Consider the following 23,828-nt stretch of genomic DNA (forward strand, 5'->3'; position numbering starts at 1 on the left):
GTGTGCGCTTTTTTCTGTTTGCGCTTTTTTTCCGTTTGCGCTTTTTTCTGTTTGCGCTTTTTTCTGTGTGCGCTTTTTTTTAGTTTGCCCTTTTTTCCGTTTGCGCTTTTTTTCTGTTTGCGCTTTTTTCCGTTTGCGCTTTTTTCCGTTTGCGCTTTTTTCCGTGTGCGCTTTTTTCTGTTTGCGCTTTTTTCCGTTTGCGCTTTTTTCTCTTTGCGCTTTTTTCCGTTTGCGCTTTTTTCTGTTTGCGCTTTTTTCTGTGTGCGCTTTTTTCTCTTTGCGCTTTTTTCTGTTTGCGCTTTTTTCTCTTTGCGCTTTTTTCCGTGTGCGCTTTTTCTCTTTGCGCTTTTTTCCGTTTGCGCTTTTTTCTGTTTGCGCTTTTTTCTGTGTGCGCTTTTTTCTCTTTGCGCTTTTTTCCGTTTGCGCTTTTTTCTCTTTGCGCTTTTTTCTGTGTGCGCTTTTTTCTCTTTGCGCTTTTTTCCGTTGCGCTTTTTTCCGTTGCGGTTCTTTCCGGCCACCAATATTATCTGACACTGATGCCCTGCCACTATTCCAACTATCTGATGTAACCAGTGTTTCTTCCAGACTTTTTTCTCCGGGGGGGGGGGGGGGAATTGAAATTTTCGGGGGGGGGGGGGGGGGGGGTAGACTTTTTTGGGGGGGGGGGGGGCGGACACTTAAAAGTAAATATTTTCTATATAAATTTCATTTCGTTCGGGGTGGGGGGGGGGTGGTGGGCGGTAGACTTTGCTCTGCCCCCCCCCCCCCCCCCCGAAGAGATGCCTGGAAGAAACTCTGGATGTAACAGTACATAATATTAGCAATACAAAAAGTCAACGAACGCTAACTAGATTTCAAACATTGTAGCTAAACATATTGTGAATTCCATCATTTATTAAGCCAATCAAGGGTACAAAAAAGTTATTTTATTTCCAATAAAATGCATATTATACTTGTTAGGCTTCAGCAATTTTATATTCAAGACTGTCCCAGCTTCCAAGTTACCTCACCTCACCATCGCCCTACGTGTATGTGAACGTGAACCTTGTCTTGTCCAGCTCAGGTTTCCACTTGTCCACCTCTTCACTCATGACGTCAGTAAACCAGTTTTTCCAGTCACCTACTACACCTGGACAAAGAAACCATTTGTCGGAATCTTCCACAGGAAAGAAAAATTACGCCAAACAAAGACATTATAAACTCATCATTGTCTAAAGGTTTTTTGCTTGCAGGTTTTAAGGAGTTAAGTATGTAACATTTTCGATAAGAGAGTTACAATCTCTTTCTGTATTATACATTGTTTTTCAATATCTAACTCTACATAGCATGAACAATATTTTTATTTTCTAAAACGACATATACATTTTCTTTAAAAATTTGCAAATGTTTTCTTAAACCTTTTCTGATGAGCACTTCAGACGGTCTGCCCTTGTACTTGGCCTTCATGACGTCAAACTCAGTGGCCTTTGCAATGTCCTGAATTAGTTGCTCCGTTAAATCAACCTCCAGGAATGTGGCCAGACGACGTACAGCGCCCTCTAGGTCCTGGTGGGATAAGTATCAAACATGTGTTCCAATAAACACATTTTCTTATTTGTATTGAGTTTTTTTTGTTAAGACAATAATAGGTTTTATCTCACTACTCACGGACTGACTACAATTATACTTAATTAATTAGACATAATTAGATACAAATTTCAGTAAATTAACCCGTTTCATCTTCTCATAGCTCATGATCAGTATGGGGTGATCTGGGAATTCCAGAATAGTTTGGTCCCATTTTTGGTGAAACTCGACAAAACTTCCGTATTCAACTGTCAAGAAATATTTAAAAAAATAATTATACAAGTAGTAAAATTAAAAATGTTACCACAATTTGAAAACTTTAAAACGCTTTTACTAATGCAAGTACTTTGTGGGTACATTATTTTTAAAATAATATTTAAAAAAAGTGGAATAATGTGAATTTTAAAATTTGGAGGATCATATAATAGTCTTATTTACAGGATAAACACTTTATCTGTGTGGATGAACTGTTACATATGTTCACTATAAGAATTGTAAAAATGTGCTGCAAAGCGTAATACCAGATAAAATAAAAGGCAAAACGTTTAGTAGCTGAACTGTGGTCTCTACCCCAGCTTAGTCTAACTAATCTGAATGTTTAGTTTGTTGGTACTGCCATTTTTTACACGGATCCTACGGTCTTATGATAGTTAGTTACTTTTGTTTACAAGGTGAAGGCACTCCATTTCACTCGAGGGCTATGTTTTCTATCATTTGTAAGCTACATGAATAGTTTACTAATTTTACGTCTAGAAAAATCGTTTCAGATTCACCTCTAAATTTTTGGTTTAAGGATACATATTCACGTTAGAAACAATCAACTATGATTGACAAAGAGCATTTATATCTAAATCTAAAAAAAAAAACATGTACTGCATACGTTTCTTAGGTATGACTTACCTGTTCCATTTAACCAGAGCGGCATCCAGTCCTTGAACTGGCTGTTGTACCCACTGAACATGTCGGTCAGGTTGATGTGGTGATTGTACAGGGACACAGCCACATCTTTGGGGTTTCTGGTCGTTAAAACTATTTTATTCTTCAACGTCCTTAGCTGGATTAGAGAGGATTAAAGTGTAGATAGAGAATGCGTTAAGTGGATTATTATGTTGAAGAGGGAAATGTAATATTCTACCACTATGGCAACATCCTTTGGGTTCCTGGTCGTTAAAAGTATTTTATTCTTTTACGTCCTTAGCTGAATTAGATAGGTGGATAGTGGCGTTAAGTAGATTATTATGGTGGAGAGGGAAATCTGACATTGAAACAGTGCCTAAATAATTTATAATTAATTAAAAAATAGTAACACAATACTATAATCATTAAGTAGATTAAGGAACGTATTCCATTTCGCGATTATGGCTAAGTTATAACTGTAATGCCGAACACATTATTCCCTTCACGCCGAGGTCACCAAAACAGTTTAACTCTACTTCATCTGCCACATGGGCTACTAGGTTAAAAAAAGTATATATCCAAACCCTAACCAAAACCATTCCTTAGCGGCGAGGTGGGCTTAAAAAGAACACGATAAGAATCTCTATTGTTCTGCCTATGTTGTTGTTAGCAAATGATTGTAGTGATAATAAATGCACAGCTAAATGAAGTAATAAATAATTGATGGTTGTTGCTGTTTTTGTCTATTCTTACAACATAATCAGTATTTGAAAACACCAACGCCATTGTGTGCTTACCTCACTCGGCAACTCCTCAAACCACGCATGCGTGTTGAGAATACGAGGCGAGGGTGTGGATTCGATAAGTTCCGGGTTAGCTAATTCCAACATCGTGACAAGTTTCCCAATATCAGAGTACTCGGCCTTGCCATTTAATATCATCACCATTATCTCCCATGTCCAGTGACAGCCTGAGGTCGAAACGACATAATAAACGTGTATAAGTATAAAAAAATCAGACTCGATGCTTTAAGACTTTAATTTAAATTCCCCCCCCCCCCTCTCTCTCTCTCTCTCTCTCTCTCTCTCTTTCTCACACACATGAGAAATAAACACAAATACGCATGCGAAGACGATATCAAATTTGCAAAAACATCGTGTCTCTTTAGTTGTTTTCATAATTAGACATGCAACAAGGAAAAACACTGTACACCAATATCGTACACAGGATATCGTAGGCTAATGAACCTTAGCTCGACGTTTTGGTTTATCTGTTTGTAAAAATAAAGTTTCCTTTTGCGAATCTGACGGCCAATGGGGTTTGTGAAGTAGTGATCACTTGTTCCTGTGAACTCTGGGACATTCTACTGACTAGGAATCGAAGACTTTCGGGTTAGCAACTAAGTTTTTCCGTGCGGGGTGGGGGTGGGGTGGGAGCGGACTAAATTTTTGAGTGGTGGGGCGGACACCAGCAAAAGTGTAAGTTTGTATATGAATTCAATCAATTTCGTTCGGGAGGGGGTAGGGGAGGCGGTAGAGATGCCTGGCAGAAACACTGGTTAGCAATCTAGCGATCAAGCGCTAGTCCACGTTTATTCTGTTATTTGAGATAAGCTTTGCTAATCTAAAATTGCAAGTAAAGAGCCACCGCCCTCCCACTTGGGTACATGAAAACAGAATAAGCTTTTTTTACAAATATAATTCAGTGGCGTTTGCTATGACGAGTATAGAGATGGTTATGTGTGGACGAAACGTACAGTCACTCTGTTATGAGGAAAATCATACACGCAATCCTAACACACACATGTGGAATATATCCTAAGTCTACACGTCCATACCAGTTTTAGGGTAGCCACACACAAGTATATCGTCTGCTCGAAGCTTGGTTGTCCCGATGTTGTTGATGTACTCCTCACCAAAAGGCGGGAACAGCCTCCCGTTGGGCATGCGTGTTAGGGGCAAGACGTTTCCGGCACCGTCCTTGACGCCAGCAGTGTCTATAAAACCGGCGTGTCTCTTTACAGCGAGCTGTGTGCATCAAGCAAAAAAGAGAAATTTTATTCTTTCATAGTTCAAACAATATAAAATATAGCGTAAACAACTTGTATCTAAATTTACATCCGTTATATACTTTATAAAACATTTGATATGTTAAATTGGCCACTGTTTCACTATCGGAGAAAGAAAAGAAACAGAAAATCAAAATCTTCTAATCTCTGAGTGCAACCGTCGCTGACCAAAGGTCAGAACTACCCACCAGAGCTGCACGTACCATTATGGTGGTTACCAATCTCAAGTGTCTCTTGATACATTAAAAAAAACACAAATCGCTGCAGCAAAATCAGGTTAATGCGCTAATTATAATGGCCACAGTTCTTTATTGCTGCAAATCTAATACACTAGTAACATATTTACAAATTGGTAAAGAGTTGTTGAAAAAAAGCGAATAAAAAAGCGAATGAAAACAGATACGTTGACCTCCGTGGGAGGACAGATCAAACAGCCGATGAGCTTAACGCTGATCTGCGTACAATTGTTTGAAAACAGGCAAATCGTTACACGAAAGTCACAAACCGAGAAGATTTGTTAAACAAATGTTCCACTATGGCACAGTGTGAGGCAAAAGAATAAAATATGTACCAGAGAGAGAGAGAGAGAGAGAGAGAGAGAGAGAGAGAGAGAGAGAGAGAGAGAGAGAGAGAGAGAGAGAGAGAGAGAGAGAGAGAGAGAGAGTGGGTTTATTTTTAAGACAGGAAGGAATGGACGAAGCTGGTCAGGACCAAACACTTTTGCCGGCTCAACCATCTACAAGACAACAGGACAGATAAAAAGCTACATACGCCACGCTTACCGAAAAGTCGTCCATGATTTTGTCTGTTTCCTTTTGTTGGGGTTAATAACAGGAAACTATGTTGACAGGAAACTAAGTTGACATAAAAAAGTTCAGTCATACACTTCTGCACATAAACGCCGTTACAGAACAAAACATACCAGGTACTAGGTTGGATAAAAAACAACTGGGCCTTTCTATATATCCGCGAACCTTATATACGATTTGTTTTCTTAAGTCTGAAGGTCAAGGTCGTGTCGTGTTTAATCAATTGTGTGCGTCTTGTGTTTTATCAACAACCAACTTTCTATTCAAAAGTTTAAAACAATTCGAAAACCTGTTTAGTTTTTTCTGTTAAGCCTAAGCGTGAGCTACTTTTTGAATAATTGATACGCATAAAAACACGGTTCATTGAGAACAAAGATTTTCAAATGAACCATACAAGATAATCAAGTAGTGGACTCAGTAAAGTAATGCTAAGCTCCCATGTTCAGACCTAACGTTCCATAGGTCAGATGAAGTTAAGCTCATAGGTCTCTTGACCTCGGTATACATAAGGATGATTTGGTCAGCATTAATCTCAGCCGGCTTTACTTTCCCCGCCGTGGGTGAAGTACCCATCAGAGCTGGGTGGACCCTAACCCTAGCAGAAGTGGACTGGAAAGGTACATTTCTTCTGAAGCCTCGATGAGAGCCTGGTGATGGCAGATTTGGATGAAAGGGTCGCCATCTGAACCGATCCAATGGTGATCCAGCTAATTAAAATTGTCCTACTCAAGCTTTTTAGATGTGGTAATACTTTGGGGGGGGGGGGGGGGGGGGGCTCAATGTCTCTTTAAAACACTGTTCATACTTTATGTATTTTACGCACTAAATAAAGATCACTATCATTGCAATAATATGGACTTATTAAAAATTTTCAGGTTTTGTGATTGAAAGTTTTCGTCTCGAAACATTTAGTTTTAAAACAAAACACAGGTGGCTACTAAAACAAAGCATATGACGTATTATAATTGTAGTCACTTATATTTATTAGTATTATTTCAAAACAGAATAGCTATATACATTGAAAAATTGAATAGGAGACCAGCCTTATTGAAAAATATGTTCTTTAAACACACATAAATTTAAAAAATTCCAAGCTTACAATATATTTTCATGTTTACTTATTAAAAAATAGAAAAAACCCACAACAAACGACAAACATTTTAAAAGCCATTAGAACTTTAAGATTCGGTCTTTGAGTATTTGAGTCTAATCCGCTGCTGTCTACGTGTATGTGAACGTGAACCTCGTCTTGTCCAGCTCAGGTTTCCACTTGTCCACCTCTTCACTCATGACGTCAGTAAACCAGTTTTTCCAGTCACCTACTTCACCTGGATAAAGAAACCATCTGTCGGAATCTTCCTCAAAAAGTAATGCATATATTTTTCTTAAGGAGGTAGCCTACAGAAAAAAACTTCTTAATTAAAACGTTTTATTTATTTGTGTATATATAAGTTATGATACTTAAAAGAAAATATTTGCAAACATCAGGGACTCTTTTGAAAATATGGTTGCCATGGCAACGGCGGCCATCTTGGAAAAAAACAAAATTTCAATAATTCGAAGAGTTCTAAAATTTCATAAATTAAAATATATATCGGCTATATAACCATTGATTCTTCTTTTACTAACAGTAGTAGAGTCAGCTAGCTTGTTTTTGTAACATAAAACTCTGTAGAAATATTTTTTTTGGAATTTTCCAGCAAAAAATAAATAAATCATCATTTAAAAAAAAATCATGATTGAAGTTAATAGTAAAAAACATTATTCCATCTGAACTAAAAATCCAACTTCACATTAAAAACTGAGTTATTATTTGAAATTAGTTTACCAAATATTTGGAGGATTTATTTCTGCAATTGTTTAAGCACGAAATGGATGCTGCCGCGAAAAGATGCTAAATATTTCAAATGGTGTTATAAAATTAAACGTGGTTGTATAATAAAAAAAAATTATGGTGAAGTTTTTGTCGAACTTTACTAAAGATTAGATGTATGTGGTGTTTTAGTATTTTCTGTCCTCAATTTATTACTTATAATTTTATCAAAAGATCTTATTGGCAAAATTTTTTTGGAAAAAATATTATGAATCGGGATTTACAAAAGATCGATAACGGAGTTCTTGTAGAACCAATCAATGTATTTCTTACAAAAGTGAAACTTCAGGTTATAGCTTAGGCTTGATAATTATAAATAGAAATGTAGATTAATTTAAAAAAAAAATTAAAGTTCTCTTTACAACACTAATTCTAAAATTTTTTAATTTCTGAATTATTTTCAGATCTTCTTTTACGGCCGCTTGATTGCAAAGTCATAACAAATCCCTTTTAAAAAAATCTATGTCAACAGTAACGATCGAACCCAACTGGTCAAACTCTGTCGACCCCATTAAGCGCATGACGGATTATCACCAAGGTAACACAATATAATCGGAGCATAAAACTAATCCAATAAAGGGAGCTACGGTTGTACAACTCGACTAGATTTAAAATTGGAAACACAACCTTTTCTGATGAGCACTTCACACGGAGTGCCCTTGAACTTGGCCTTCATGAAGTCAAACTCAGCCGCTCTTGTAATGTCCTGGATTTGTTCCTCCGTTAAATTAACTTCCAGGAATGTGGCCAGACGACGTACAGCGCCCTCTAGGTCCTGGTGGGTTGGGGGTGTTAATTATGTTTTAACTAAAATGTTAATTAATTTGAATTTTTGATTTTGATTGCTAAGTTCAATTAAGACACTATTAACGATTAAATCAATAAAATCTAAAAAAAAAAAGGAATATTTGCTAGGAGTAATTAAACAAACAAACAAACAAAAAACAAAACAAAAAAAAACACATACCTTTCTCATATCCTCGTAGCACATGATCAGTATGGGTTGGTTTGGGAACTGCTGAATAACTTGATCCCATTTTTGGTGATACTCAACGAAACTTCCATATTCAACTGTGAAGAAATAAAAGAAACAAATAATAATTATACAAGTAGTAAAAAAATTTAAAAAGTGGCAAAACTTATGCTTTATTTTAATGACTATAGAACTTTGTGCTCACTTCCTTGTGTACTACTATCGAAATCAAGTTTTTGACAAATCTCGACGTTTCACACCTCTCTGAGTTGGAAAAACTTAGATATGTTATTTTGTCTGTACGCTTGTATAACTGTCTGTGTATTTGTGATTGTGGCTGTGAACACGATACATTGAGTACTGTTTCAGTTATGTGGAGGAAATTTTAAATATGATTACTGTATCAAACTTGTAGTTCTGTTTTAACTTTTTGAGCGATTTCCGTTCACCGAAAGTGGTTCCTTACTCTACTCTCGGTTTCTTAAAAGCCCATAACTTGAGTATCAACTTCGTTAAGTGGACGAAATTTATTTGTATTAGATTGTATGTACAATTTTCTGTCAAAGTTTGGACGATTTTTGAAAAACGGAAATTCACTCAAATTTTCTACTGGACCGATTTCTTCTTTTTTTTATTTACAAAATAATCAGTTTCTATTATAAAACACTAATTGTTCAATCTGTTATACACACGATGATTGTGTTCATTTGGTGCACAATTCCTTTTTACTACGCGATAAAGTTCTATTTAAAAACTGTACTATACGAGAAAGTGTGCTATATTAACGATAACGAGGACCTTTGCTTGTTTTGACCTACTTTTTCCTTTAATCCACAGGGGTATCCAGTCCTTGAACTGACCATCGTATCCACTGTAGACGTTCTTCATCCTGACGTGGTGGTTGTAGTGTGACACGGCCACGTCCTTGGGGTTTCTGGTAGTTAAAACTATTTTATTCTTCAATGTCTTTATCTGCATGAAAGGAACAATGTTTGATAGTTTGATGAGGGAGATGCGGATGGTGAAATGTGTCATAGAATAATGAAATCATTACTAGTTGACAAAATTCTAATTATAGAAGAAACAACAGTAATTATCTTTACGCTTGAACTGAATACATTTTTTATCTTCCTGTTACTTTTAACCCTACCCTGGTAATAATAATATTCCCTGATCCAAAACCTAACCGATTTTTGCCCCGTCTAAACAATAATCCCAAAAGCGAAACTTTATTGTCTCGTGTGTTTAAAGGAGATCAAAATATCTCATATTGATCTAGATGCTTCATGTCTCGTTACTAAGGGAAGCAATTTATTAATTCACATTGGTAAAGAATAACAGGGTTTGTCGGTACTGTTCAATGTAATGTAAACCTACACATTTCTTTAAGAAACACGTATCAATGGTAAACGAAAAAAAAAGTCACAGGAAAAAAAAAACACAGAAAAAAAGTCACAGTTTTTGCTAGGAAAAAAAGTCACAGAAAAAAAGTCACAGTGGAAAAATTTTATCGGAAAAAAAGTCACAGAAATAAAGTCACAGAAAAAAAGTCACAAAAATCTTTTTAGAAATATTTTTACTAATTTGTTAAGAATTGTAAAATTTTGTATGTTTATTGTTGTGGGTTGTATTTTTTTATAGCATAAATTATTTATAGACGTTAAAAGCATTATGATTTATAACAATTGTAAGTAAAAATACTCTAAGATAATTTACACAACAATCTCAACTTGTTACGTATTTAGTTAAATACGCGGTAGAAAAGTTAATTATAAAAGAAATTTAGGCAAATTTTGCCGTAGGCTATTCTCTGGTCGGCCTCTCCTCAGTAGGCATTGTCCGAACATATTTTGTGTTGTTGACGTTACGCGTCAATGACAGCCTTTTAACCTTGTCGGCTTTCTGTTTTGATCCTAAGTTTTGTTATGTAATGAGCGTGATAAATGTGGGCAGTAAAGGTGGTTGAACTAAACATAACTATTGTTGCCATGAGTTGAGGGCAGCAAGTCAGATGAACTTACCATTTCACGGTAATTTAATATTGGTATTTAAAAAAAAACACGATGAAAACCGTGGACTTTGGAGCATTCTATTAAATGCTACTAATCTTAAGTTTAAAATAATTACAATCTACATACTTCATAATAAATATTTTTAGATGAATTATAAAAATTCCTATGCGTATACAGCCTACACACATTACATTACATTTAATTAATCCTAAGTTAATTTGCACTCTCTAAATATTTAATACATAAAAGTATTAACAAATATCATGCAAATATATATTTGTGACTTTTTTCCTGTGACTTTTTTTCCTGTGACTTTTTTTCCTGTGACTTTTTTTCTGTGTTTTTTTTCCTGTGTTTTTTTTTCCTGTGACTTTTTTTCCTACAATCGTATCAATTACCCTAACCCCCTTTCACCATTGTGTGCTCACCTCACTCGGCAAATCTTCAAAACACGCATGCGTGTTGAGAATACGAGGCGAGGGCGTGGATTCGATGAGTACCGGGTTAGCTAATTCCAACATGGTGACCGCTTTTCCTATGTCAGAGTACTCGGCCTTGCCCTTTAATATCATCACCATTATCTCCCATGTCCAGTGACAGCCTGAGGTCGAAGGAAATACATACTGTATTTCTATTTTTACATTAGTTTTATTACTTGCATATATTTTTAAAAAAAAGTATGGTACTATACATTTTAGCATTTTATTAATCTGAAGCCCTATTTACACTTATTTAAGAGAATACAGAATAAAGATTTCGCTTTACAAATAGAGTTCAGTGGCATATATAATGGTGTTTAAACGCATGGTCACACATCTAGAATTAGAGATTTTCTCAGGCACCTCTTTGGGAGCCCCCACCTTCCCCCCCACCCCGAAGAACGTCTACCCCTCACCCCTGGAACAAAATATAATTTATCTAGAGAAATAATCTAAGTCTACCCGTCCATACCAGTTTTAGGGTAACCACACACAAGTATATCGTCTGCTCGAAGCTTGGTTGTCCCGATGTTGCTGATGTACTCCTCACCAAAAGGCGGATAGATTTTCCCATCGGGCATGCACGTTAATGGCACGAGCTTTCCAGCGCCATCCTTAATGCCAGCCGTGTCTATAAAGCCGATGTTTCTCTTCAAGGCGATCTAGGGGTATCAAGACACGATGAGAAATTTCATGTCCTGATTCTAAATTCTAAAAAAGGAAAGCTGATTGTCTAAAAATACATCTACCTGATATAATAAGCGGAAACAATGTTGAAAACATTTAAGTAATAAAATTATTAATGAAAATTAAACATACCGTTAACTCGTCCATGATTTAGTGTTTTTCTCTCTCCTAGTTGATTTATGAAACTAGAAAATATATCGACATTCAATGGTTAAGGTAGAACTCTTTCTATATACTACGAAAACTCCAATTTGTTTACAAGTTGGTATATTTATTTATTTTTACGTTTTTTTTGTTTGTTTGATTACAGGAGAGAATTTGCACTATGTGTAGAGCTGTAAAATGCGTATTTATGTAGAGAATAATGTTCTTTTTTTACAAAACTGTTAATCATACATTTATTTAAAGACGTTAATTTATTTATTTAAATATATACATTGGTAGAAACACCACTTTAATTATAAAAGTTCAAAACAATTACTTTATTTAAAGTGACGTCACATGATTTTGTAACTTTTTAAAAATAAGCATGGCGGCCTCCATGGAAGATCATGTTGTCCATTCAAAAGTTTAACGCATTATAAAGCTAAAAGTTATGTCGGCTATGGCTTTATTGATACGTCTGTTTGCTATTTTTATTAGGTTCTAACACTACTATCAATTTTCATTAGGATACGCTGGGCAGTTCTTCTTATTTGACTTAAAAATACATTTATCTAGCCTAGATCTCTCGAGATTCTAGATATCTAAATCTACCGATAGGCCAAACCTAAATTCGATTTAGATCTAATTAGTTAGATAAAAAAAACAACACAATAAATAATGAAGTTTCTATATTAAACTATTTTAGTCCTTAAATATTTGATATAAAGCTTTGCTTTTTAGCTTCAATGATCATCTAATTCGATAATAAAAGGGATTTATCTATCTAGATCTAGACTAGAGCTACGGAAAAACTAGACTTAAGCCAGCCGTAGATTCTAGATCTAGGATCTAGATCTAGCTCTATCTAGGTCTAGAATCTATGTTAATAATGAGTTTCTATACTAAACTATTTCAGGCCTTAGTTATATTAAACTTTTGTTTGTTTATATTTTGTTTATATAAACCTTTGTTTGTTTAGCTATGGAATAGTCTAATTTGGGATAAAATTTGATTTAAAATTATAGGGCCTATTCGCGTAACTCAAGTTTTTTACACTGACTCTAGATCTAAATAAAGTACCATTAATTCTCCTTCACAAGCAATCCCAGGGAATTTTAAATATCTGACTGACACAGCCGAGTGAACACATCCCCTCATGGTTCACACAAACCTGAACCCCAACCCCACCCGAACCACTCAAAATATTTTACACGTGGCTCGCATGCTCTCACATACACATACACACGTCTTAGCCTAAGAAAATCACATTAACAGCCCAGTTAAAAGCTAAAATAGTTTAATCACATCAGAATTTTTAGTAGTTCCAACCCAAAAATAACTACACCTCACACACAACACCCCACATACAATCCCATCTAACAAATCTCACACATAGAAATTCACACCCTTGCAAGCTTTCCACCCCCTCCCCAACACACAAACTTCCCCACACACAAAAATGTTTTTATGACTTAATACACGACAGGTACTTAATACAATTTCTGATACCATTCATGGAGCGGTAAGCAACAGTAAAAAAAGGTCACCAGGTCATGTAGACTGGTTGGATCTGGTCTAAGACCCTGGTATGTTCATGTTATAGAACCTAGACGAAGCGTAAAGCTTTTCTTTTATAAGACTTCAGTACACAAAGTTCATCGTGTCTGTCGGATGAAGGGCATAGTTCGGTTGTCGGAATTTTGGTTAACAATGTTTCGGTAGTCGGAAGTTAAATCGATATTTTTTCAGTTGTGACGAGATGATTTAATAATATTTAAAACACATACCCATACACACATACACACATTCACACACATACACATACACACAAACACACACAAACACTAACTTAACACACACAGAGAATGGGCCGCTTCTTAAATTTTAGAAAGGGATATTAGTAGATAATATAGTGACCCACGTTTTTCTTTATAGTGGTACATTATGTAATATGTAAGGAAAATTATTTATTTTCTATTTTTTAAATTAATACAACAGTGCACTAAAAAGTCAATTGTAAAAAGTAGATTTGACTTCATATTTAAGTATTAAAAATAGTTTAATAAAAAAATAATTTATGACAATTAAATTATTTTTAATACTTAAATTTATTAAATATATTAGAATAGCTGACAAAAACAATTGCACACCGAATAAACACATAAATGTGCGCATAATAACGCGAAAAATTACTACTTTATATAAGGAACTAATTAATTCTTAAAATTTAATTAAGCACCAAAATTAAGTCAGATTTGCTGTAACATTGCATTGTCTGAATCCACATGCCAAGTTTGAAACGAAATGGTTCATTTAAATGTGGTCGAAATTTCGCTCGCCCATTTCGACCCATGTTTAAGCACTTAAAATAAAAGCTTGTAAAAAGCTTGCTAATAGCAATCGAGTACAGAAAAAAAAGTGGTCCTTTAATCTTTCTCGTATATTCTAAAGTAACAGTAGAGGGTTGCAATTCCAAGGCTATAGACATTTTAAAATTATTTTTTAAAATGCTTAATGTGCTTTTAAACAAAATAGAGTCGCACCGAAAAAAAGAATTGCGCAACTAATGAACGCAAACAGTGTGAGTATAATAGAGCAGACAAGTGATACTTTAAAAAGGAAATCACTAAAAATTTGAAAGAAAACAGCGAAATAGTTCACAAACCTATGCATGAAATTTCGTCTAGCTAACTGAAATAGCAATGAAGTTATTTGGTATTTTAGTGCTTTTAGAAAGTAGAAATTCAGTAAAGTACGACTTCCAGATATCGGAAAGTGATATAAGTATAAAGGCTGATACCTATGTGTACAATTTCTTCAATGTTACTGAACATGTTCACAAGTTATTGTGAGTCCACGGAAATGTAGTACCATTTTCGAATACCGTAATCGCTCAAAAGTTATCAGAAACCTGCGCGTTTAATGTAATACTTTGGCCCATCTAATTTAAACTTAACTCAAGTATTTGGCTTTTTAGAAGCCGTAAGAAGAGTAAGCACATCTGCAGGTTACCAGGTAATTGCTCAAAAGTTGATTCTGAATTACATATTTGATATCATGTTTATATATGAAATTTCATTAACATAACTGAAACGGTATTCAAGTTATTGAGTTCACAGATACACATACACACGGACAAAAGATTTTTCCGGATCCGGAAGGATGTAAAACATTACAACTTGTCAAAATCTCAATTTAGATTTTTTTTCACGATTACAACGCATCTTTTATATTACGTATACGATACAGTGGGCATGTGTAAAATGGCGAAAACTATTACATTTTTTTTTTTGCATTATTACATCAGTTTCTCTATACTCTGTATTCGAGAAAGTAAAAACATCTAGTTAGTAGCATACACAAATAAAATAATGCAGCGTTAAACTATTCTGTAATTAGCAAGTTGTTAATTGGTGTTAATTAAAAACTTGGTACCTCACTAATGCCTGTTGCTTCTAGTGTTATGTGAAAACAAAGTTGTTGGCAGCTAGTCTAGAATCCTGCGTTCATCAGCACTGCGGCGACTTATAAATCGGTTAGTCCGTTTGTCTGTCGTAACACGCTCTGTTAAATACACGTCATAGAGGTGGGGGGGGGGGGGGGGGGGGGGGGTGGGGAGGGAATGCCACATTAAATTTTTTTTATGTCCCTTTGACTTATGTTCAGTAATATTGTAAAATTAGTGATGCGATATTAGCGATCTTTGGTCTATTTTTATGTTCTACAGTTAAGTTCGATTAGTGATGTTGTTATGATTATGTTATATTGGGTATGTTATAATGGTCTGACTTGTTGAATAGTACTGGCTATGTTCCACTTGTTATGTTATACTGGTTATGATCTGTTGGCTGTACTGGTTATGTCACACCGGTTATGTCACACCAGTTATGTCACACCGGTTATGTTCTGTTGGCTTTGTTTCACTGGTTATGTTTCACTGGTTATGTTTCACAGGTTATGTTTCACTGGTTATGTTATGCTGGTTGTGTCATAATGTTGGTTATTTCATACTGGTTATGTTTCATTGTTTTTTTCACTGGTTATGTTCTACTGGCAGAGGCGTAGCGACCCTTCGCGGCGCCCGGGGACAAACTTTCGATTTGCACCCCCCCTCAAACTTTCGATTTGCACCCCCCCCCCTAAAACTTTCGATTTACACCCCCCACCTCAAACATTCTAATTGCACCCCCACCTGAAACTTCCAATTTGTTTTTCCAATCCATTTTGGCGCCCCCCCTAAGGTCGGCGCCCGGTGATATAATTATGTCCCCCCTCCGCCCTCGCTACGCCTCTGTCTACTGGTTTTTTATGGTTATTTCGCTCTATTAGTAACGGTTGACCGGTTCGTAAGCTTTATGTCATACTGGTTCTGTTTGTGGAACAAGACATTACACCCCGCGTGTTGAGAGTGGGGATCGTGCTATCGTGGGATTATACACCAGCAACGGTTCGAATGTGAACGAACACTGAGGCTGCTTTGGGGGAGATGGAAACTCTTCATTACTTTAAAAGCACAACCACAAGTCGTTCGAGTCAATCGCCCCTTGGCTTGGGGCCCCTGTGGTATATTTAGTAGGGTCAGCTAAGGGTCAACCTCAGGTGTCGACTTGGGATCAGCATACCTGGGGCTGCTAGCCATCAGTAATTCGATATCCATCGCTGGCGTCGGTTTGGATCACGTCGACCTGGGGATGTCCAGCTGGTCATTTCTAGTCTGTGGTTTGATATACAGGGGACTGATTCATTACACTGCTGTCTGTCTTTACGAGCTGAAACTACACACCTGATCAATAATTTTCTGGCGATTACCCCCCCCCCCCCCCCCCCCACTCAATTGTTGCAACTACCTATCATTATAAGTGCACTACATCTGTTAGCTGGGTGAAATGGCCGCGCCATGTATACATCTGTTTGTTTTTAGGGGAAAACAAGCTTAGAGTCTGAACATCCAAAACTGTTTGAGATATAATTGTATCTTGGAGACACAACGAATCCTTTTAAACAAAACTTACACTAAAATAAAACAACAAGTTTATTTTATTTTGGTTAATTTAATTTTTGCATTACAACATACAAAAATGTGACGATACACAAAAACCATTTTTTTACATCTGTAAACTTTAAACACTGACTTAGAAATAACAGACTTAGAATGGCCACAACCTAAACGTATCTAAACGTGAACCTCGTCTTGTCCAGCTCTGGTTTCCACTTGTCCACCTCTTCACTTAAGGCTACAGTAAACCAGTTTTTCCAGTCACCTACTTGACCTAGACATTAGATTAGTCTTAATGTTAATAATTGTTCACTTAAATTATCAAATACAATATAAATAAACCGGGAGTGATCTCCCCTAAACTTTCTCGAATATTTTTATATAAAATAACAGGGGATGGGAACTCGGGCTATAGACATTATTTTTAATCCATTTTAAATACTTAAAGTTTTAAAAATAGAATAAAATCTCGTAGACAAATTAATTGCACACCAAGTGAACGCGAAATAAAAAAGCGCATAATAGTGCGCAATATTATTAGTACTTTTAAAATTTACATTAGTTTTTTGAGAAATCGGAAGTAGCGTAAATTACTACTTCCGGTCAACGGAAATTACTCAAAATTTAACAGAAGGTAGAGAATTAGATCTTTTACTTACATGTGAAATTTCATTTATCTATCTGAAATAGTACTCAAGTTATAGGCTTTTGAAAAATTCAAAGTAGAAAAAGTACCACTTCCGGTTGTCGAAAATCGCTCAAAAGTTGATACGGATCTACGATTTTGATATAATACTTATATATGAAATTTCATCAACCTAGCTGTAATGGTACTCAAGTTATCGTGTTTACACACGGACAGACACACAGACACACACACACACAGACATACGGACAAGATTGCAAAATTATGTTTTTCCGTATCAGTGAGGTGTAAAACGTCGAGATTTGTAAAAATCTCGATTTTTTTTTTTGCACGATTACAATACTTTCTCTATACTACGTATATACGAGAAAGTAAAAAAAACAAAAAACAAAACAAACAACAACAGACTGTGAATTAATATTTTACAAGGTTTGTCCAGCATTCTCTACTACAACAGCCATATTTAACCAAAGCTGTCGTATGACAAATATTTTCATAATCTTGGCTCTTTGATGCCCAAGACACATGGGGCAGATGAAGTAGAGTTCATCTGTTTCAATGACCTCGGCATATAAGGAAGGGATAGTGGTCAGCACTATGCCCAACTACTTATGTTCCTTAACGTGGGACAGGTGCCGATCAGAGCAGGGTAGACTTAGGGACGTTGTGCTCGGGATCCTAACACGAGACTTTTGGGTTAGCAATCTAGCACTCAGCCGCCATCCACTATGACAAATAACATAATCACATATACATTTTTTCACAGTTATAACCATCTTTAATGGATGTTTGTAGCAAAAGGGTTCAAAACCACAAAACCAACAAACAAAAAAAAAAATCAAACCACGAAACCAACAAAAAAAAATCTTTAAAATAAAAAAAAAATCACAAAAACCACAAAAACATAAAACCACAGAACAACCAAATCACGTTTACCACAGCTGAACAATGACGAGCAAGACACGAGTGAGGCATGTACTCACCTTTCCTGATGAGCAGCTCACACGGTGTGCCCTTGAACTTGTCCTTCATGGAGTCGAACTGTGAGGCGCCCGTTATCTCCTGGACCTGAGCCTCGGTCAAGTCGACCTCGAGAAATTTGGCGATTTGCCGGACTGTACCCTCAAGATCCTGGGGGGGGGGGGGGGGGGGAGTTAAAAATTAAACATGGGGTTAAACATGTGGACTTCAAGGTTTTATGGAGGCAAAGTCAGGGCGAGGTGTGTGTAAGTGGGGGGGGGGATTGGGGGAAAGGGAGACGGGAGGGGAGATCGAAGCAACAGATATCCTAGGGCAGTAAAGTGTATAGCTTCGTCAGGTGGGAATCATCTAGAAATGTATCTTACAGTTTATACCCCAGTAAATAAGAGGCAGACAATAGCTCAAATTTATAATTTATGCTAAAAACAGCAAATTTTCCGCATACAATTAGCTTCGTCACTAATCTCAATCCCTATCACTCCAGGTAACCGGTTGTGACTAATAAAAATCCCCTTCCCCTCCACACCTAGGCTGTGACTTTATCTGCCCAAGGCCTGTTTAGACCGTATTGTTTCAAATCTACATATACATTATAGCTCAGTTAGGGCTATGAATGTTCAACAAAATTAGTGACATGAAAAGTTTAAAACACAAGATGTATAAGCTTAAAACAAAGTTCGCGATATAAAACCCTAAAAAAAGTTTCGTCATGAAAGGTTACAAAAGTTCTCGAGTTCTCGATATGAAAGCCCAAAACAAAGTTCATGAAATGAAAGTCTAAAACAGTTATATGAATGTCTAAAACAACTATATGAATGTCTAAACGTTTTTATGTAGTGCGAAACAAGTAAACCAATGTTTCCTACGTTTTTCATTTCCTCGTAACTCAGCACTAAAATTGGATGGTCTGGGTTTTCCTGTATAGCAGCATCCCATTTACAGTGGAACTCTAGAAAACTTCCGTATTCAACTAGGGAAGAAAGAGACAGTAGTTCAACAGTTTCAATAGGAGCCACGTATTGTATCAGTAAACATTGTTACAATAGACGCCACGTATTGTATCAGTAAACATTGTTACAATAGACGCCACACATTGCATCAGTAAACATTGTTACAATAGGAGCCACACATTGCATCAGTAAACATTGTTACAATAGGCGCCACACATTGCATCAGTAAACATTGTTAAAATAGAAACCACTCATTGTATCAGTAAACATTGTTACAATAGGAGCCACACATTGCATCAGTAAACATTGTTACAATAGGCGCCACACATTGCATCAGTAAACATTGTTAAAATAGAAACCACTCATTGCATCAGTAAACATTGTTACAATAGGAGCCACACATTGCATCAGTAAATATTGTTACAATCGGAGCCACACATTGCATCAGTAAACATTGTTACAATAGGCGCCACACATTGCATCAGTAAACATTGTTACAATCGGAGCCACACATTGCATCAGTAAACATTGTTACAATAGGCGCCACACATTGTATCAGTAAACATTGTTACAATAGGCGCCACACATTGTATCAGTAAACATTGTTACAATAGACGCTACACATTGTATCAGTAAACATTGTTACAATAGGCGCCACACATTGTATCAGTAAACATTGTTTCAATAGACGCTACACATTGTATCAGTAAACATTGTTACAATAGGTGCCACACATTGCGTCAGCAAACATTGTTTCAATAGACGCTACACATTGTATCAGTAAACATTGTTTCAATAGGCGCCACACATTGTATCAGTAAAAATTGTGTCAATAGGCGCCACACACTGTATCAGTAAATATTGTTTCAATAGGCGCCACACAATGTATCAGTAAAGATTGTTACAATAGGCGCCACACATTGCGTCAGTAAACATTGTTTCAATAGACGCTACACATTGTATCAGTAAACATTGTTACAATAGGAGCCACACATTGCATCAGTAAACATTGTTACAATAGGCGCAACACATTGTATCAGTAAACATTGTTACAATAGAGACCACACTTTGTATTAGTAAACATTGTTACAATAGGCGCCACACATTGAATCAGTAAACATTGTTACAATAGGCGCCACACATTGTATCAGTAAACATTGTTACAATAGAGACCACACTTTGCATCAGTAAACATTGTGTCAATAGGCGCAACACATTGTATCAGAATGCTGAGATTAACTCAGTACAGGAGTCTCGATTTGATCGGATCAATACAACCACAGCTGTCACGTCTTCAATGTCTAACTGCGCGGGTCAAGGTGAAAACACGTTCGATTGGCTAAATAGGCCTTTATTAAAAATGTGTGTTCCATTTCCCACTTATTCTGACCCCTTTTCCTCGCTAGTCAGGAGCAAATACCCTGTCCCTAAGACGGGTCTTAGAAGATACCACTCGGTCAGTTACAACTCTTGAACATTTACACCTTAGTACCCACAGAAAATTCATATTATACCTCGAAATATCATTCTCTATATCTAGCTCTATCCCTAACTCTATAAATATCCATATTCTTGCATGATATATTGTAACTATCAACAGTGAGGTGTGATAATGTACTGCAATTTTTGGGGTAATAGATAGGGACGTAGTGATCAAGGTGTGATGAAAAGGAATTATAATATCACTATATCTATCGCCAATTGAGTAACATTTTTTACTGTCTCTTCTTCTGACCTTAGACCAATGCTATTTCCCTCCATTCAAAGCCCTCCCCTCTTAATATTCACAGACCCCTCCCTCCATTCAAAGACCCTCTACCCTCTCAATACTCACAGACCTCTCTATAATTCAAAGTCCTCCCACCCAGAGTCTAGGACCATTTAGCGAACCTCTTGTTATTGTTTAATAGGTTCAAACTAAATGAATATTGCCAAAAAGGTAGTTCTGGGTTTCATTGATAGAGTTTTGCAAGTTACATGTATTTTCTATCCTGGTGTTTCTGAACTAAAACATACATAAGCTAACAACTATCCAGCACTTACTTGTTCCATTAATCCATAGCTGCATCCAGTCCTTGAACTGACCATCGTATCCACAGTAGATGTTCTTCATCCTGACGTGGTGGTTGTAGTGTGACACGGCCACGTCTTTGGGGTTTCTGGTCGTGAAAACTATTTTTGACCGAAACTTTTTAACCTGGAGTATAGAAAAATAAGAATTGGAGATTGGAAAAAAATGTCAATGATATTTCAAATTTTTTATAAAGTTTATTAATGGAAGTCTTAGCCGATGAACAAACTAGTACTGTGCAGTAAATATTTGTGAAGTCCAAAGTCCTTTACTAAAAATAACCAGTTTTATGAGTGGTATCTAGGAAAAAGGATACTAGTGAATTTCTACACCGAGTTTGGTTGCTTTTCAAACTATGCTGGGTATTTAGAATCCTTGGCGAGTGTATCCCTAGATCACATTAGTAATAAATGTTGTATGGTACCTTGAAAGTTCTATCTAAATGGACATTAACAACACCATTCCGCTGGCCACCAGGATCCCTATCCAGGCACACAACTACAAACAATCCCAATGTCAAGTAAAGACCATAACAAAGATGATTATATTTTGTTCTAGTTTAGTCTTCTGGCACGACTTCAAACTAAACGAGGGGGCGGGGCGTCTCAATAGTGCTGTACATATAAAATCCTATAAAACCTGATCTGAAACAACCCCGAGGGTCATTGACAACCCTTTTCTGCTAGACATTTGACAACCCATCCCAATTGTCACTGAAGACAACAGTACATTAGTAGTCGCTTTGTCCTACTTTACCCCCCCCCAACACACACACTACAGGGGACATAAATAACCACCTCTGCAATGTCCTACTCACCTCTTCCGGCAGTTCTTCAAACCAGGCGTGGGTGTTGAGGATCCTGGGGGAGGGGGAGGCCTCGATCACCTCAGGGGCAGCGAGCTCTAACATGTTTTGCATCTTTCCTATGTCAGAGTGCTCGGCCTTGCCTTTGATTATCATCTGCATTATCTCCCATGTCCAGTGGCAACCTGCACATAGTTATAAGCGAGTTTAGTCTCATGGGACAGCGTGGTCGAATGGTTGAGCGTTTAGCTGCTAGCAAGAAGGTCTACCGTTCGGATCTCGGTTCGAAATTGATGATGTAGGACATTACTAAGTCCACAAAGATCTAATGGGTACCAGACTTGTTACGGAAAGTAATTGCAACTGTGTATAGTGCCAACCACACCATCCCTTCATATTCCAAGGTCAAATAAAGATATGAATAGCACTTACATTCGCTTGGACAACAAGGTCTAAAGTAGAACTTAATCTAATAAATGTTATCCAATTATGTATTATGTATAGATTGAATGTAAAATAATGTACGCATATTTTTATTGCAACAAACATGTATCGTAATTCAACGTACCAGTCTTTGGGTAGCCGCAGACGAATACATCGTCTGGTCGTAGTTTGATCGTCTTGATATTGTTGACGTACTCTTCTCCAAAAGGCGGGAAAAGTCGTCCATTGGGCATGCGCGTTAAGGGCAGTATCTTCCCTGCTCCGTCCTTGACACCTGCTGTGTCTTGAAAACAAATTTTCCTTTTCAGGGATATCTGAACAAATAATAATACGGTGATGCACTATGTGTTAATTAAGTGTTTGTACACAATTTATATACAAAAAATTAACTCAAGTACAATTTATAGTTTACATATTTTATTGAATGCAATAACAATAGTTGTAAGGGGTCGTCCATAAATTACGTCACACTCGAAGGGGGAAGCGGGGGGGGGCGTAATTTTGTGACGGTGTGTGATGAAAAAGAGGGGGGGGGGGTGTCAGATGGTGTGACGTCGCTTTTTTTGCATAATAAAAAAGCAAAGTTAGAAAACGAGTTTCAGCCGTTATTTCGCGTTTAAGAAAACGGTTTTAATAAATTGTAATAGGAATTGATCAAAATACTCAATGTTGACAGAGTTCTGACAAGATTTTGGAAAAATACCGATGTTTTAAGAAAAATTCAACAGCAATTTTGAGGAGGGGTTGTAGGCTGAGCTGTGACGTCATTTTAGGTAGGGAGTGGCTCTGGCTTTTTGTGACGACGTATGACGGAGGGGAGAGGTAAAAATCGTAAAAAAAAAGCGTGACGTCATTTATGGATGACCCCTAAAGCTACCGAGAATAGTTAGCTAAACACACTTGTTATGGTTGCAGTTCATTTAATATTTAGCTATATATTGCAAAGTTCTTAATATTTAAAACTATAGGCTACTTACCGTGAGATCATCCATTGTTTAAATTTATATACTAATTTGTAGTAGGAGTGGATCTATGTAATGTAAATAATGAAAATTTTCACTTTGAAAGAAAGTTGGATTTGATAATGCTGTAAACAGAACGACTAGGTAAAAGCACGCACAGTGGTCGAGATTTTCCAAATCTCTGCGTACTGACTCGATAAACAAACGTGAAGCACATAAGCCACGAAAAGTAGGTCAATCCATGTTGAGCGTGCTTGGCCCTCGATGACATGGCAAGTTATTTTTTTTTAATACGTCAGATAAAATCTCGCGCTCCTGGCTAAAGGTCAGCAGACATAGATGGAATGTTAAAAAGTTAAAAACTAGAACTACAAACACGATAAGCTCTAGATTAGATTATTGCAAACGTAAGCGTAAAAAAATTATATATATATATATATATATATATATATATATATATATATA

At 36.5% G+C, this 23,828-nt stretch overlaps 2 protein-coding genes across 2 annotated transcripts; both read right to left on the reverse strand.

Moving 5' to 3' along the window:
* Positions 1-1,022: 1,022 nt before the first annotated feature.
* Positions 1,023-9,221, reverse strand: LOC131956816 (sulfotransferase 1B1). The gene is made up of 9 exons (XM_059321417.1): positions 9,005-9,221; positions 8,181-8,284; positions 7,836-7,988; positions 4,301-4,490; positions 3,261-3,433; positions 2,467-2,620; positions 1,711-1,814; positions 1,398-1,545; positions 1,023-1,129 (listed from the first exon to the last, which is right to left on the reverse strand). Exons 1-9 carry the CDS (start codon positions 9,219-9,221, stop codon positions 1,023-1,025), a joined length of 1,350 nt encoding a protein of 449 aa, XP_059177400.1.
* Positions 9,222-16,671: 7,450 nt separating this feature from the next.
* Positions 16,672-23,595, reverse strand: LOC131956817 (sulfotransferase 1B1-like). Its single transcript, XM_059321418.1, has 7 exons — positions 23,379-23,595; positions 22,526-22,715; positions 21,970-22,142; positions 21,125-21,278; positions 18,977-19,101; positions 18,134-18,281; positions 16,672-16,778 (listed from the first exon to the last, which is right to left on the reverse strand). Exons 1-7 carry the CDS (start codon positions 23,391-23,393, stop codon positions 16,672-16,674), a joined length of 912 nt encoding a protein of 303 aa, XP_059177401.1. The 5' UTR covers positions 23,394-23,595.
* Positions 23,596-23,828: the final 233 nt, after the last annotated feature.

The sequence above is a fragment of the Physella acuta genome, unplaced genomic scaffold, assembly GCF_028476545.2.
Source record: "Physella acuta isolate Inbredline_101_S28 unplaced genomic scaffold, ASM2847654v3 ptg001177l, whole genome shotgun sequence".
NCBI classification, from domain to species: domain Eukaryota; kingdom Metazoa; phylum Mollusca; class Gastropoda; family Physidae; genus Physella; species Physella acuta.